The sequence below is a fragment of the Misgurnus anguillicaudatus genome, chromosome 8 (genome assembly GCF_027580225.2).
Source record: "Misgurnus anguillicaudatus chromosome 8, ASM2758022v2, whole genome shotgun sequence".
Lineage (NCBI taxonomy): Eukaryota > Metazoa > Chordata > Actinopteri > Cypriniformes > Cobitidae > Misgurnus > Misgurnus anguillicaudatus.
In genome coordinates, this window is record NC_073344.2 from 17,421,162 (window position 1) to 17,438,619 (window position 17,458).

Here is a 17,458-nt window from a genome sequence, read left to right on the forward strand (position 1 = left end):
TGACGTAGGGAGGTCACGTGTTACATATATAAAACACACATTTGCGGACCATTGTAAACAATAAACTGACACAAAGACATTAATTTGTATTATTTGACATACAACAACAACGTCGGAACGGTCCTCTTTCTCAACATTTGTAAACACTGGGGCGGAGTTTCACATTCGTCCGCTGGGGTCACGCTGGCGCATCACGACCAGATCTAGACAAGAAGTTGTAGTTTAAAAGTGGATTTTTTTTCTTGTCAAAAATGACAATCGTTTCGCTAGATAAGACCCTTATGCCTCGTTTGGGATCGTTTATAGTTCTTTGAATCTCAGTTGAAAAAAAACTGTTAAGTGTTGAGTTAAGTATTAAATGTTGGGCTCTATTAAAGTCCATTAAAAAGTGCTGCAATGTTTTCCTCAAAAAACATAATTTCTTCTCAACTGAACAAAGAAAGAAATAAACATTTTGGATGACATGGTGGTGAGTAAAGTATCTGGACTTTTCTTTTAAGAAAATGGAATATTCCTTTAAAGGAATATTCCACTTTCATTTAAAAAAAGATAATTTACTCACCCCCATATCATCAAAGATGTTTATTTCTTTATTTGTTCAGTCGAGAAGAAATTATGTTTTTTTTAAGAAAACATTCTAGGATTTTTCCATAAAGTGGATTTTAGTGGACTTTTTCAAAGCAAATTCAATTCAAAGTGCTCTAAATGATCCCAACCGAGGAATAAGGGTCTCATCTAGCGAAACAATCATAATTTTCGCCAAAAAGTACTTTTAAACCACAACTTTTCTTCTTGCACTAGCCGTGTGATGTGCCAGCGTGACCTTACGCATAACGTCATCACATTAAGAGGTCACGGATGACGTATGTGAAACTACGCCCCAGTGTTTACAAGTGTGGAGAAAGAGGACCGTTCAGACGTTGTTGTATGTGGAATGATGCTAATTAATGTCTTTGTGTCAGTTTAATGTTTAAAATGGTCCGCAAACATATGTAACACGTGACTTATTCAACATGATTATGTACTACATAAGGTCGCGCTGGCTCGTCACACGGCTAGCGCAAGACGAGAAGTTGTGGTATAAAAGTGCATATTTTTATTTTTTTGGTGAAAATGATGATTGTTTTGCTAGATAAGACCCTTATGCCTCAGTTGGGAACGTTTGAAGGTGTATTGAAACTGTAAACTGTTGAGGTCTACTAAAATGCAATACATGCAGTTTCCTCAAAAAACATAATTTCTTCTTGACTGAATTAAGAAAGACATCTTGGAGTAAATTATTGGGATTTTTCTTTTATGAAGGTGGAGTATTCCCTTTAACATCATATAGCCTCTGTTTTCGAGGGCGCTCGATGCGAAGTTCGTTACAACATGTATGTAGCCCGTCGTGTGTGGTTCATAATTTCAAAATATGTGTTCGGTGCATCAAGTGAACCTGTGTGCATCATGTGTCTTGTCAAAATAAGTGCCTGCTGCAGACGCATCTAAAGGGTTTATGATAAGAGACACTTGCGTTTGCCAGATACTCGCATAATTTCATGCGTAATCGGAGTTTACTGATAAGGGAGTGTCTTGTGTGTATTTTATGAACGTGAGCGTCTATTTTATCAAAAATGGCCTCTCAGTTATTATTATTTAATGTGTATCTGTTATGTAAAAAAGCTTATTAAGGCATTGTTTCTAATGCATTTTCATTGTTAATATTTAGCAGATTCTGCAAGGTGTATGTACTGTAAACATATGAGCAGAAATGTATATTTCACAGATGTGCAAGACTCCCTTAGAACAGGTCTTTAATAGGAGAACTAACAGACATTCACATAATTTAACATGCATAATAAATATAATCTATTGCACAAAACATACAGTAGCAAAGGAATGTGCAATAGACACCAAAGGGTTAATTCCAAAAACACAGCAGTAATAAAGCTGTGGATTCTGCATGATAACATTAACATATCATTCTCAACAGGAGTCTCTCTGCAGTCTGACAGTGATTGTCTTCATTCACTGCTTAATGTAGTGAAGCTTTAAATGAGTTGAATTAAGAAACTAAAGTTTTCAGATTTTACTACTGTATATTGACTTTTAGTACAATAAAACACAGCATGTTAAACCAGTCTAGATCAACACCAAGCAGCATAATCCAGTCTGGATCAACATAAAAATGCAGCAGGGGTTTTGGATCATTAATAGCTTGCAACATCAGAAACATCCCAGTAGCATTTCAAAGCACATTTCAAAGTCTAATACGAGCATTTGATGTCTAAAAACCTGAATGTGAAAGTCTTGGCATGTTTTCTTCACATTTCAAAGCATGCACGCTGTGCCGTTATTAAATCTAAACACTCCGTTTTCTATTTTTCAGATTCACGTGGACAAAAAACGGTCAGGACTTTGATCCGTATCAGGATCCCAGTTTGGAAACGTTAGAGGACTCCGGAACATTCATCATTCCGAATAATGAGAATCTTACTGAATTCCTGGGAATTTATCGCTGCTTTGCAACTAACAAGTTAGGAACAGCCATGTCAGAGGAGATTGAATTTATCGTTCCTGGTGAGTAATGTATAACTTTCTGCTGTATGTTTCATACCAATTCTTTCAAAATAATTTAGAGTCTGATATCCAATAAGACAACCGCTATGCTCCTTAGTGGGGTCCGTTTCACTTGCCCGCTACAAAGTCAGGGGAACCCTGGAGGTTTTTCTTTCATCTAAAAGTGTATGGAGCTTCAGGAGGGCCCAGTGAAAAATGACTTGACTTCTTTCTCTCCATCATTTTTCAACGTAACATTCTCAATGTGCTTTGAAACACACCACATAAATCTTTGAAGATGTAACCAGGGCAAAGAATCGTTATTTACTGAAACAGTTTTCAATCCTTCATTCAGTTGACGTGTACCATTGGAGTTAAAGTTTGATGCGTTATTTTGGAAACTGAAACAAATAATCTTTAAGGATGCTGTAAGAGGAAAAGTCTGGCTTTTGCTGCCCCCTAATGGTGACTTGATTGTGACCCTGCCTGTGAAAAACCATCTAGTCAGTTAGTTTGTGATTTACGGTTTTCTACATAAAATCATCCCATATAATGTAAAGAACATTTTGTGCAAATATACCCTTGATATTTTTAATATTGACTGAGTAAGGTCGTGTCAAAGATCAAAAGCCTTTATCCAGGATTTCACACACAGGGTCACAATAGCTAAAACTGATATTGGGTTAGTGACAAAACTGTTTGGCAAGATAAGAAATTCAAATCAGGTTTTTTTCTATGCACACCGTGTTTTATGTAATTTTATGCAATAAAAATTACATTTGCACCATTTTTATGAAAGTCAAGACTCAATGGACCTGAAAATGTCAAATGGTGTAACCGCCAATTGCGCCAAAAAATGATGGCATGTAAGCATAATCATCAAAAAAAAAAAAAAAAAAAAAAAAAAAAAAAAAATATATATATATATATATATATATATATATATATATAATTATAATTTTATTAGTCATTTTTAAATGTACATTGTATGCGTTTTTGTAATATTTGTCCTGACATATGCTGAAAACAGCTCTGTTTTCTAAATAATCTTTGACAAATGATGTAAAAATGCATTTTAAAAAATCATATTACACTAAACTAGATTATATTATATTTTATTCCACAATTTTTATTAATATATTTATATTTTCATTTAAAAAAATACTAGTTGGACCAATGGACACAGACCGGTTACATCACATTGACATTTTTGCAATTACCTCCCAAATACTCTTTCAAAATTAAATAAAATCTGAAATTTTAGACTTGGTCTTCAAAAAAGAGAATGTATGCAAGTAATCTGCAAATTTATTTTGAAATTTTAACCCTTTTACATTTAATTGAACCATACGGACACAAAATAATTAAAGGTATTGCGGAGGATTTTCTTTTTCCGGGTGGATCATCAAGACTATTGGTCCTCCTAGTTGTCAATCAAGAGTTTTGCGCAATTGCATTTTATAAAAAAGTGGAGAAGGCGGTTCTTGTCTAAAAGTTGAGAAAATCCTCCACTACACCTTTAACCTCACGTCACTGACCCATTTGAAAAAATAATATCTATTGATTTATGCCCTTAACCCTTTTATTTATCCTGTGCAGGTGTCCCAAAGTTCCCCAAAGAGAACATTGACCCAATTGAAGTTTCGGAAGGTCAGTCAGTCATTCTGGAATGCAACCCACCTAAAGGACTCCCCCCACTGCAAATCTACTGGATGACTATAGGTGAGTTAAAGATTTTGGTTATGCTTATAAGCCTACTCTTCACATCCTTATATATCATAAACCACATTTAACCTTTTTGTTTCTAGGTTTGAAACACATTGAGCAGGACGAGAGAGTCTCAGTGGGTCTGAATGGGAACTTGTACTTCTCCAATGCCATCGAGACAGACAGCCGCAGGGACTACTGCTGCTTTGCTGCCTTTCCACTCATTCGAACCGTCGTCCAGAAAACTGCCATGTCCGTCATTGTCAAAAGCAGTACGTTAAAACAATATTTTTTAAAAGTTTAAAAGCATGAACAGGTGCATGTGATCATTTCTTGACCTGATCGGCTTCATAAACAGATTTTGAATGCATTGATCATATGCATGTATTACATCTATGTGTTTGATATCCATTACCAATCAGCTTGGTATATTTTCTTTGTCCTGTGTATTGCAGTGTACATGTATGCCATGTCCTTCATATTTGGTTGTTTTTGCATTGCCAAACATTTTATATTTGTGTTCCCATCTTTTCATCCAAGACACGTTAATAAAGGGGTCTGGTAGCAGCACAAGAAATGGTGAGTGACACTTAGGGATCCAACATGGGTGTAGAGAAGCTTTTTAATTTTATAACTTTTTGTTATCTGAGTGGACAACCAATAATAATGTAAGTGTCATTAGGAAGCCCGTTATTAGAAATTCAGAAATGATTCACTTCACCTTTAAAGCATTTGTTTTTTATTGTCTCCCTGACACCTTATGCATGCCATACATACACCTTTAACAATCATATTTGAATGCATATTAAAGTCTTATATGAATTTCTTATTGTTAAAAAGCAAACTCGCTCTGGGAGAGGAAGCCCAGTCTATTGACGCCTACGGGAACGAAGACGCAAACATCTTTAGTAAAAGGAGATGATCTTCAGCTGGAGTGTATTCCTGATGGATTGTACGTGTCTAATTCATATTATTAATTCAGTTGATTTGTATTACAATTTAGTAGCATGCAGTTCATTCATGCTTGCAATGGCTTTTACATTTTTTTAAACTTCATAACCCAATATGATTGCAGTAGATTATTTATTAATAGCCGCAAAATAAACGTTTTAGTGGCGCCACAGTCTTTGCCATTTTTTAGGGAAGTCTGCCTGGAAATTCTGTTCCTAAAGAACCTATTTTTAAATTGTTAACTGGGAGAGTTTTTCACCGTTTAATTAAATGCAATAAAACAGACTCCAGCTGGAATGATATTAAATATGTTTTGTTTATTAGTTCATCTCTGCCATCTGTCTTTCAGTCCAACTCCAAAGGTGGAGTGGGAAAAAATAGGTCACAGGCTGCCAGAGAAGGCCATTGTGGAGAGTCATGGGAAGTTGCTGACCATAGGGATGGTTAATGAAGATGATGAGGGAAAATATATGTGCACAGCCAAAAACCACCTTGGAGTGGTTAAGCATTACTTTGATGTTACAGTAGAGGGTAAGTCACATAATGTAGCTCGTAAATGGTGCATCGTCTTTGTATTTTAGAATGCACAATAGGTAGCACTGTTGCCAGAAGGTCCCCGGTTCGATCCCCGGCTAGGTCAGGTGGCCTTTCTGTGTGGAGTTGCATGTTGTGTCAGCGTGGGTTAACTCTGGGTACTCCGGTACTTTTTCCCCACAGGTCAAAAAATGCAAGTTAGGTAAATTGGAGATACCAAATTGCCCCTTCCCTAACCTGTGTATGAATTAACTTGTATGGATCAACTTGTGTATGGATTAACCGGTTCTGCCATAAATATAGCCATAGATGCTGGAATGGTGTGAAGAATGAATGAGTGGTAAACATCGCCATCTTTTGGCCAGATACAAGAAATGCAGTCAGGGCTAATTAAGGACTAGTGCAGTTTAGTCGATCTTACACCTTCATTATAGAACACAGTAATAATTAGTAGTTAAGATTTTACTGTCCTTATTTTGAATATACAGTAGATCAAATGTTCAATCTGTTTGTTCAATATATAAAATGAAAAATGTCCATATTTTTAAAGGAATAGTTTGTCAGATAAAATAAATTCATACAGATTAAGCACAACATGAGGATGAGAAAATTATTTTAGAATTTTCACTTTGGGTGAACTATCCTGTTAAGGAGCGATGTTTGTGTTGAAACTATACATTAGGAGACTTTTGTGCAAGATTTTTTTATTATTGTCATGCTTCAGTGTTCATTGGTGCCTAGATTATTATTATTATTATTATTATTTTAAAACTGGGTTCTGTTGTTTATAAAGAGGCACCTGCGTGGGAAATAGAGCCACAGAGTCAGCTGGCCACAATTGGATCTGATGTGACGATCAAGTGTGTTGTCAAAGGAAATCCACAACCAAATGTTGCATGGAGGGTCAACGGCCTTCCTCTGAAAGGTACACACACCCGTATCTATATTACTGAATAACTCTTCATTAACAAGGTTATAGTGTTGATATAAAATTATGTAATGATATCATGACAATGATATAATGCTGTTGACTTCAGAAAAGCTGCACTGTAAATAAAAATGCTAAAACAACTACTATTTTAAGTTTGACCTGTGATAAGTTGACATAATTTATAAAAACAAGTTAAAATTGTTTACTTAATTTGTTAAGGTAAAGTAACATAAAATATTAAAATGCTGCATTACTTAAAAAAATAGCTGATTACTTGATAATAACTTTTATTAAAAATAATCAAACATTGTTTGACAAAAGTAAACACATAAATTATAATAATAAAACAATTATTTTCATATTGTTATATGAGATACATCAAAGTTTCATGATCTGTGAAGTATTATACTGTAGTGCTGCCTCATCGTTTGCAGAATAAAAGTTTTTGTTTACATAATATATGTGTGTTTACTGTGTATAATAATTATGTATATATAAATACAAACACATACATGTATAATTTTAAGAAAAATATAAATGTATATAATAAATATTTTTATTTATATATAATTTAAATTATTATACACAGTACACCCACATATATTATGTAAACAAAAACTTTTATTCTGCAAATGATTAGTCGCGACTAATCGTGAGGCAGCACTACTGTACAATTTACAACAAGTAAAATTAAAGTTTTTATGACAGATTTTGTGTCCTGTTGTACAATATATGTACACAAAACTGGACCACAAAACCAGTTATAAGTCTCACGTTTATATTTAAAGCAATAGCAAACAATACATTGTATGGGTCAAAAGTTTTCATTTTTTTTATACGAAAATCATTAGGATATTAAGTAAAGATCATGTATCATGAAGATATTTCTTTACCATAAATATATCAAAACTTGATTTATTACTAGTAATATGTGTTGCTAAACAAATTTGGACATATTTAAAGGTGATTTTCTCAATATTTTTGTTATTATTATTATTATTTTTTTTTTTGCAGCCTCAGATTACAGTTTTTTAAATAGTTGTATCTTGACCAAATATCTTTCAATTAATGTATGGTTTCTTAGGACAGGACAATATTTGAAAAAAATACCCTTATGACGATGATGATGTTTTTTGGTTGGGGGACACAAATTAATTTCATTAATTTTTTTTTTTTTTGACAAAATGTGTTAATTTTTACACATTGTTTTGTGTTATGCTGTTTGACAGATTAAGTGTTATTTTAGGGCTTAAGCCTAGTCTCAAACTAATTTAAATGTTAGTTTTGTCTTGATCGAAAACAACTTTCTCTGACATATCTTAAATATATCAGCGCGAGTGTTGTCTCTCAACATGCACACCAATAGTGTTTATTTATAAATTATGCTTTTAAAAATGACTTAAATATTTAACTACGGCCTAGTCCTGGCTTAAGCTAATTCCTGTTTGGGAAACCCCCAAAGTGTTGATTTGTGTTCAAATAAATAAAGATGTGTTAAAACAACAAAAGATGTGTTAAAACAACACAAAATGTATTGTTCTAATAATAACAGAGAGATGTGTCTAGTTAAGGACAACACATTAAATGTGTTGTCCTTAACTAGACACAAGAGGGCAGTTTCCCGGACAGGGGTTTAGCTTAAGCCAGGAATAGACCTTAGTTTAAATTGGGAAATATAACTAGTTTTAACAAACATTCCTCACTAAAAACATTACTAATGTGCATTCTAAGGCAAAACATATGGCACTGATGTATTTTAAGATATGCAAATTTGGAAAGCTTTTACATTTATTTTAGTCTAGGACTAGTCTAATCCCTTTCCAGGAAACCGTCCCAAGATGTGTTGTTTTAACACATACGTTTTAAGAGTAAATAAAAATTTATTTTTTTTACCTTTAAGCGTAAGATTATGAACGTAATTTCACCTTGCCATGGTGCACAATGACATTTAAACTCTTATTTTCTTCATCAGAGGTCCCAACATCCAACAGGAAGATCATGAAAGATGGCACCATTGTCATCCACAACGCAAACCCAGATAACAGCGCCGTTTACCAGTGCGAGGCTACAAACAAACACGGCACCATACTAGCTAATGCCAACATTATGATTATGAGTAAGTAAACTACTGATGCCCGCAATGTAATCGCCCCCACTTTATCTTTGCATTGGGATTTTGTAGTGGATAATAATCTGTAATCTTTACCTGTAGAGATCCGAGTACATAATGTTCCCAGCTGTGCAATTTCATGCAGTTCAAAGCAAAACAAAAAGAAATTAAAGCATTAAGTGTTATGCGAGACGCTGTGCATCACAGGGATTTTACGGTTAAGGGGTGATGTAAGGCCAAAACAAAGCGGGACGGCAAACAATCTAGCACTTGGCTTCATATAGCTTACTGCTTTTATAAAATAATGGTTGCAACAATATCACAAGACACATTTTGTATACGCAATAATTATAAGGATCACAAATGCTTCTGCCAGTATATGGCCAAATCATTTTTATTTATTAAACATGGCTTATGCCACATGCCCATTACGTGTTTTCATTCATTATTAGCCAAAATCCTCTTTGGTACTACATAATGTAAAGTACCTTGGCCACAAACAAGCTGTTTATCATCAGTGTGGACACAACCAGAAGCACAAGCACGATATGGCCTAGCGGACAGCCCTTGGGTTTCTTTAGGGCGAGTGAAAAGGTCCTCATGATAGCATACAGACAGCTGGGTGGTCCTGTCCGGTCTCCAAACCAGCTTTCCCCCAGGCGAACGGGCTCTTTTATGTGCAAACAATTTCGCCTTTCTGTATTCATATTCATTCACGGTAACCAAAGCATGTGTTGCTTTCATCTGAGAGATAAAATGAGCTTCACTTTAAAAATATAAAAAGGATAACACGTTTAAAAAAAGGAAAAACTGAAATATCTCTTTGTAAACCAGCTTAAAGCAGCCCCTGTTAAAGCTGAAAAACGGCTGTTTCAAGGGACTGATAGCAACACAGCACAAGACAAGAGATAAAGAGACTAATCGAATTGCGTTTTTCCCGTCTTTAACTCTGATAACTCTTTCCCCAGACATACAGCCGATACTCTTAACAGAAAACAATCTTCAATATATGACGGTGGAGGGAAAAGGCGTGGTCATGCACTGCAAGGTCTTCAGCTCGCCGACCTCCAGCATTACGTGGTAAGTAGACCCTGCAGTGGTGGCAGTGTTGATATTAGCCAGCAGGGGGCAGCACAGCTCCAGACTGCAGTAATCGAGGCTCTATTGTGGTCTCCCTCTGGTGAGCTATCAATGTTACTCAAGGGTGTGACCCTCGAGTTGTTTTCAGAGCTGTGGTAATGAGGTAAACTACTCATGTGAATCTGTAAGCCTACTGTTAAAGTAATAACAGAGGGTGTGCTAACTGCTGTGTCACATAATGTAAGAAAAACCAAACAGAGCATAAAATTTATAATAATACAAATATATGAAGAGATCAGATGGAGAAACCTTTAAGTGCGTTTGACATGTTGTCATGTAAATTAGCATTTTTTTAAAAATCGGATTCTTAATGGATTCTGCTAACAATTCGGTATTTCTTAATGGCTTGATGCCGGGATTAAGCAGATTTGAAAGAAAGTATTTGATGAATGTATAATACATGCATTGATCAATCGGGTTAATATCATTATCTAATTTTTTTATGAAGGTGGCGTTTGAGCTTCTCATATGTACCCTTAAGCTGCTTTTTATATACATCATAAAGGAATGATTGAGAAATTAGTTAAAGACGCTATTTATTGCAAAAAAAAGCTTATGCACTAAAGTTTATCCCCACTAAAGTTTATCCCCAATGTACAGTCACATTTTTTTTTTATTATGTAGATTTAATACATATTTTGGGTAGAATCTTGTAACATAGTGCGGTGAAACTAAAACCCATTACATTTTTTATAAATTTAACTCATTAAGCCATTTTTTTTTTTTAAAGTTGCCCACCAACATTTTTTGTGATTTTCACAAAAGTTTTACAAAATGCCTTCCAGAAAAATTTACTTTGAAAAATATAGAATCATACAAATATATCAAATGAAAAAACAGACTGTCTGCTTTTAAACAAACAATAAACAAACAAACAAAACAGGAAAAAACGTTCATCCTATCTATATTTTTTCTATGTTTATAAACTCTTAAATATGGGTATTTTTCTTCAAAAATATTTTTTAGCAAAAAACTGAAATAATTGCATTTTTTGTGAAGGAATTTTGCTACAGATAAGATTGAGGACGATTTTCAAAACATACACAGAGTTTAAAATTTGTAAATAACGTTTTGGCTTCAGTTTTTTCATAAATTGGGTAAGTGTGCCATCTAGTGGATAATCTCAGTATTGCAAATTTACATGAAAATACTTCAGACACTTTTTATGCAAATGTTTTCTCTTAATTGACGAGATAACTTGTCAATGGCGGGGAAAGAGTTAAATGGAATGGTGATTAATGGGGGCATTCAACTTGACTGGTATTCCAATTTAAGTGGATAATATTTTAATATGAAAATATTTACTTATATATATATATATATATATCATTATTATATAATATTTCTTATTTTTCATTATTATATAATAATTTATATTTATATCATTATTATATAATATTTATTATTTATCATTATTATATAATTATTTTTATATACATTTATTTTTTTATTATTTATTTATATTATTTATTAATATTTTATTATACATATTTGTGTGTGACCCTGTTGGTTTATTATTGTACAGGAGTAAAGCAGACAGTGCCAATGCAGTGGAAGGAGAACGGTTCTCCGTTCATAAGAACGGTTCGCTGGAGATCCATAACGCTGTGAAAGATGACATGGGGGAGTACTCTTGTTTCGCTCAGAATACTGAGGGCAAGGTTGCCATTTCTTCAACCCTTGACGTCAAAGGTAAGAGACATGGAACGGTCTTCACTCAAAATGAATCGTATAAATGAATCGCCTCTAAATAAATCAGTGTGGTTTTATTCTTGGACCATTCTCAATCCCAGATCCTACCACAATAGTGGACCCGCCTCAAGATTTGCGTGTTTTGGCTGGAACCACCGTTCAGTTTTCATGCCAGGCAGAGTTTGATTCTTCCTTTAGTAGCGACTTTGAGATTCACTGGGAAAAAGATGGTATAGCCCTCAACAGCAGCGAGGACACGCGGTGAGCTGACCGTTTTTGTCTTTCTTTGGTGGTGCGGGTTAAGACTGTCTAGTCATTGTCTATACTGTCGCCTGTAGATACGTCCAGGACGAGGGAGTGCTCGAGATTATCGACGTGAGCTTTGGAGACCAGGGCTCATATATGTGTGTGGCCAGAACACCGGCTGACCAAGACACAGCTGTAGCACAGCTTTCAGTCGTGGGTGAGTGGGCAGGAAATTTAAAGAAACGAGAGGGGAAATGAGTTCAGAATGTGACACAGACCAGACGTAACTGGGATTATGCTCTTTATAAGATGGAGCCATACAATAAAATTGTTGAAGATTACATGGAGGCCTATCTATGTCTAAAGCAATGGCTGAAGCTTGGAAGACCTTAAATGGATAGTTCACCCCAAAATGAAAATTCTGTCATCATTTACTCACCTTCATGTTGTTACAAAACTGTATAAATGTATTTTTTCTGATGAACACAAATGAAGATATTTTGAGACATGTTTGTAAGCAAACCGTTTGTGGACCCCATTTACTTCCACTGTATTCTGTTTTCCTACTATAAAAGTGAATGGGGTCCACAAATTATTTGGTTACAAACATTTCTCAAAATATCTTCCTTTGTGTTCATCAGAGCAAAGAAATTTATACAAACATGAGGATGAGTAAATGATGGCAGAATTTTCATTTTTTAAAGAGATAGTTCACCCAAAAATGAAAATAATGTCATTAATGACTCACCCTCATGTCATTCCAAACTCGTAAGACCTCCGTTCATCTTCCTAAACAGTTTAAGATGTTTTATATTTAATCCGAGAGCTTGTTAATCCTTCATTGAAAATCTATGTAGGGTACACTGTCCATGTCCAGAAAGGTAATAAAAACATCCTCAAAGTAGTCCATGTGACATCAGTGGGTCAGTTAGAATGTGTTGAAGCATCGAAAATAAAATTTGGTCCAAAAATAACAAAAATTACGACTTTAGTCAGCATTGTCTTCTCTTTCGCGTCTGTTGTGAAGTGCATGCGCGAGACTAAAGTCACGTGACTGCAGTGACGCGGCTGACGTGTTATCCTCAGACATGTTTGCAAAGCTTTTTTTCAAACTTACAGCGTGCGACTCCCTCAGACTGTAAACGAAGCCCGGGTGCACAAAAAAAACCTGGGGCGCACCAGATAACACGTCAGCCGTGTCATACGTCATCACTGTCATCATGTGACTTTAGTCTTGCGCATGCGCTTCACAACAGACGAGGAAGAGAAGACAATGCTGAATAATAATTATAATAATAATAATAATAATAATAATAATAATAATAATAATCGTAATTTTTGGACCAAAATGCGTTTTTGATCCTTCAACACATTCTAACAGACCCACTGATGTCACATGGACTACTTTAATGATGTTTTTATTGCCTTTCTGGACGTGGATAGTATACCGTGCATAGATTTTCAATGAAGGGTCAACAAGCTCTCAGACTAAATATAAAACATCTTAAACTGTGTTCTGAAGATGAACGAGTTACGAGTTTGGAACGACATGATGGTGAGTCATTAATGACATTATTTTCATTTTTGGGTGAACTATCTCTTTAAGAACATATATTTTCAAAATACAGTAGACTGCTGTACTTTGCATTAAAATAATTTGACATAACGTGCTTTTTGTAGACGTTCCTGATCCACCAGAAGATGTGACGTTGTCCGAACACAGTGCCAGAAGTGTGAAAATGCTCTGGACGCCAGGAGACGATCATAACAGCTCCATTACTGGTAATACGGTCTTTCATTACATATCTAAGCATATATCAAAACTCACACTGAATGATTTTAAGAAGAGACCCAGATGTGTGCGATGATCCAATGTGATGAAAGGTCAGTGACTGCGTGTGAATCCTTATTTTAATTGCTCGTATAAATGATCTGTGGTTAATTGCGGAGACCTGGCGTATTATAGCTTTGGTGATTTTACGGTAGTCTAATTACCACACTGTAATAATTGCGATAATTTTTTATTGTTTCAAAATCCGTTACAGAGTTTGTTATCGAATTTGAGGAGAATCACTTCGAGCCGGGCACATGGAGGGAGCTGACGAGGGTACCAGGAAACCATCACTCCGCCCTGCTAAAGCTTCACGGACACGTGGAGTATCGCTTCCGAGTCTCCGCCGTCAACGAGGTCGGAAGAGGTCGGACGAGCCAGGCCACCGAGAGATACAAAACTCCTCCATCAGGTCTATAGCTTCTCCCAGCGCCTAATCACTTTTTCCCTAAAGCATGCGACGAGGCACACCTCATCGCCTCCTGAACTTTAAAACATTCGAACTTGTGCGATAATTGATTTTTCCTCTCGTTTAAGCTCTAGTCTATAAAGTGCATATTTCACAGACCATTTTTCTTTTCTTTTTTTCCACTAACAATTTCACCTTCAACAAAATCCATATTTCTGCTCTTTCCAAAGCACCTGACAGGAACCCTGAAAATATCAAGATCGAAGGTCATTTGCCACATGAAATGGATATCACTTGGGAGGTACGACGCTAAACGTTCAATTCCAATAGTCTTTGGCAATATCTAACATTCAAAGAACTGGAAGGGATAAAGGAGCGCACTCAAATACCGAATTTCATTTATTTCTCAGAAGGAAAGTGCAAACTAACAGTGTCGGGTTTAGCTTCCAATTATCGATAAGCGTATTTCCCAAGATAGGAGTTTTTGCATCGCAAAGCAGTGCTATCTCTATCGCCGTGCTGTTGGAAACGCAACAAAGCCCTGCTGAAATTGATCTCTTTGGACACAGGTTTTCATCAAAAGAAATGCGGTGTAAGGCTTTGATTAAACCGTAAAAGGAAATGGATACATACGGTATATTCAAATTTCACATAAAGGTGCAGTCTATAGGCCGTCTTTTCATAGTATTGTACCTAGACTTTCTTTGTTAATGGTGGGGCATTAATGAATAATTGCATTTGATTCGGTTCTTCGCTGACTTGGCTGTTGTACCTCAGAGGCGTTATTAAGCCAATTGTTGAGTTTTTTGACACCCTGTGAAAATGCTGACAATGAAGCGGGTTTATAACACTATAGATTCCTCACTAGTTGTAAAGATAGCAAGCGCTTGAGCGACCAATGTTCCCCTGTATGCTACGCACTATTGCTCTCATACTGATAGAGAAGCACTTTGGGCAGCCGGTGGTGGGCTTTAAAATAAAAAAGATTTGTTGAATCAGAGATAAATGAATGAACAGCATTTCAATTTGAGTCTTTTCGGATGTTTATTGATTCTCGGTGTGGAGCCGAAACTGCGAGAAATGATGAATTCGTGAGAGGAGTATTCACAAAAGTACATACAGTTTGTAGCATACAATGACTATTATGTTCTGTGTATGATATGTGGGTATCACTTTACTAAGTCATGTCATGACACGTGTCATGAAAATGAAGGAGATTTTATGCACATTTATGACAACTGACTGTCATTAAGAGTCATTTGTTTAATTATGTCAATTTTAATGCAAAGATGACAATGTTTCAATTGTCTTTGTTATGACAATTTGACATAAACCAACACGTCATAAATTGTCGTAAATCTGTCATAAACATGACATAGCAGCATAATAATTATCTTTATAACCTTTAAGTTAAGAATCTACCTAGCTTTCTGGGTTAGCATTACCTTAAACTGTCATTTAAATGCCATTAAGTGTAAATATTATGTCAAATCATTTTAAATACCTTAACAAAATGCAACAGACACGTCAAAGTATTATACTTAATTGTATGTATGTGCACAATATATAAAAAAACTAAAACTAGCAGAACTTGTTTTTCCTTACACATGGGGTTCTGACATTTTTTGACAAATAAGCAAAAATAACAAAACATTTAATTAATTAAATTAATTAATTTAATGTAATTAGCTGTTTTTGCAGCATTATGGACCCACCACTGCATGGCTTAACCCACTATTGTACTGTTTTCATTTAATTTTAGGTGAATCAGTCTTCAAATGCAATAAAAATATAATTTTATAATATAATAATAATAATAATTATTATTATTATTATTATTGATTTTATTTGTTAAACACGTGGAGGAAACTTAAAAAAAATTATGAACTGAAGAAAAATCATGATGTGGTTCTAAAACTATTTGAGTATTAACACTTTTAATGACAAATTATATTTGTACCACTGTAGTTGAGGTCAAGAAAAATATTCATAACGCTGTCATAAAACAATTTGACAGAGTATTAACACTTAAGACATTTTAATGACCAATTTAATTTGTATTCCTGGTAAAAAGTGGCCAGTTATCTTGTCTTGGTAATGTCAAGTTGTCATGACAAGTTATGATGTATTGGTTTATGTCATAACAAAGACATCTCAATCAATGTCATCTTTGCATTAAAAATGACACAATTGAACAAATGATACTTATTGACAGTTGTCATAAACATGCATTAAATCTCCCTCATGTTCATAATCATGTCATGATTATTAACGTGTCATGTCAGTATTATAAAGTGTTACTGATATGTGTATGTATACATAAATATGTATGTTCAAACTATTTATTACGATCTAAGTAAGCTCTTGTTCTTTAACCACAGCCATTGTCACCTATCGAACACAACGGGCCGGGTTTGGAGTATAAAGTCAGTTACCGAAAACAAGGAACCGAAGACTGGATGGAACATGTCGTGAAGAGGCACTCGTTTGTGGTTCAAAACACCTCGACGTTCGTCCTTTACGAGATCAAAATTCAAGCAAAGAATCACGCCGGCTGGGGCCCGGACCCCGAAATAATAACGGCATACTCGGGAGAGGACTGTGAGTAGACTTTTAACAATCTCTATTGTGTGTGTGAGTCGTGTAGATGAGCGCATGCATTTAAATAAGGTAACGCTATTGACATTTCGCTCACTGTCAAAGTATCCCGCGTGTTTACCTTTGAGAGCATACAAAGCAGGTGAAGATTTTGAAAGACGTGTGTTATTTTTAACCTTTTCTCCTTCCGTTAGGGTCTTGTTACATTGCAAATAACCAAAGCCCTGTAAGCAGGAACCCGCCCCCTTTCAGTAAAAGTGCAGTACACGTGTGACGCGAATATCAACAGAGCTACAGGGCAGAACGGACAGATGAAATGCCGTCTCGCCTTTACACAATATCCAAACGGTAGCACTGATATGGCAATTTGTTTTGCCTTATTGAGGATATTAAATTCCACAAGGGGGAACGATTTCCTTACCCAGAGTCTTTGTAGTCGTCCACAGACTGACAAATGAAATGTTATCATGGCTGTGAGCTATTTACGTTTCGACTCTAATTATTCTCTTGCCTTCAGTTTTCTTTCGGAGTTGCCCTCCTGATGTTATCTCAGGTCACTATGACTCACTATGAGTGCCGTGTGCTTTGTTTAGTTCCCTAACCTTGCTCAGTCTTCATGTCTTTTAGGTCTGTCTTGTCTTAGCGTGTGTTTGGGAGTAATGGAGAGTAACTAACTAAAAAGTAGCAACGCTTTTTTCAGCTTTATTGCATGTGGTGATGTGGCACTAGATATAATATATAAGCTTTTACGGTAACAAGCTATTTTTCACT

General features: G+C 35.4%; 1 protein-coding gene across 9 annotated transcripts in view; it reads left to right on the plus strand.

The window, feature by feature from the left end:
- chl1b (cell adhesion molecule L1-like b) overlaps nt 1–17,458 on the plus strand; it is a 130,628-nt gene that overhangs the window by 83,325 nt on the left and 29,845 nt on the right. For 7 of the 9 annotated variants that reach the window (XM_055212662.2, XM_055212663.2, XM_055212667.2 and 4 more), the window contains 16 exons: nt 2,369–2,559; nt 4,138–4,260; nt 4,347–4,517; nt 4,786–4,824; nt 5,086–5,197; nt 5,546–5,727; nt 6,524–6,655; nt 8,634–8,777; nt 9,740–9,851; nt 11,437–11,603; nt 11,705–11,864; nt 11,942–12,066; nt 13,530–13,631; nt 13,895–14,092; nt 14,320–14,390; nt 16,471–16,690. In XM_055212662.2, the coding sequence (XP_055068637.2) occupies nt 2,369–2,559; nt 4,138–4,260; nt 4,347–4,517; nt 4,786–4,824; nt 5,086–5,197; nt 5,546–5,727; nt 6,524–6,655; nt 8,634–8,777; nt 9,740–9,851; nt 11,437–11,603; nt 11,705–11,864; nt 11,942–12,066; nt 13,530–13,631; nt 13,895–14,092; nt 14,320–14,390; nt 16,471–16,690 (2,249 nt within the window). The remainder of the gene's footprint in view (nt 1–2,368; nt 2,560–4,137; nt 4,261–4,346; nt 4,518–4,785; nt 4,825–5,085; nt 5,198–5,545; nt 5,728–6,523; nt 6,656–8,633; nt 8,778–9,739; nt 9,852–11,436; nt 11,604–11,704; nt 11,865–11,941; nt 12,067–13,529; nt 13,632–13,894; nt 14,093–14,319; nt 14,391–16,470; nt 16,691–17,458) is intronic. The other 2 variants (XM_055212664.2, XM_055212665.2) reach the window with 1 other exon arrangement.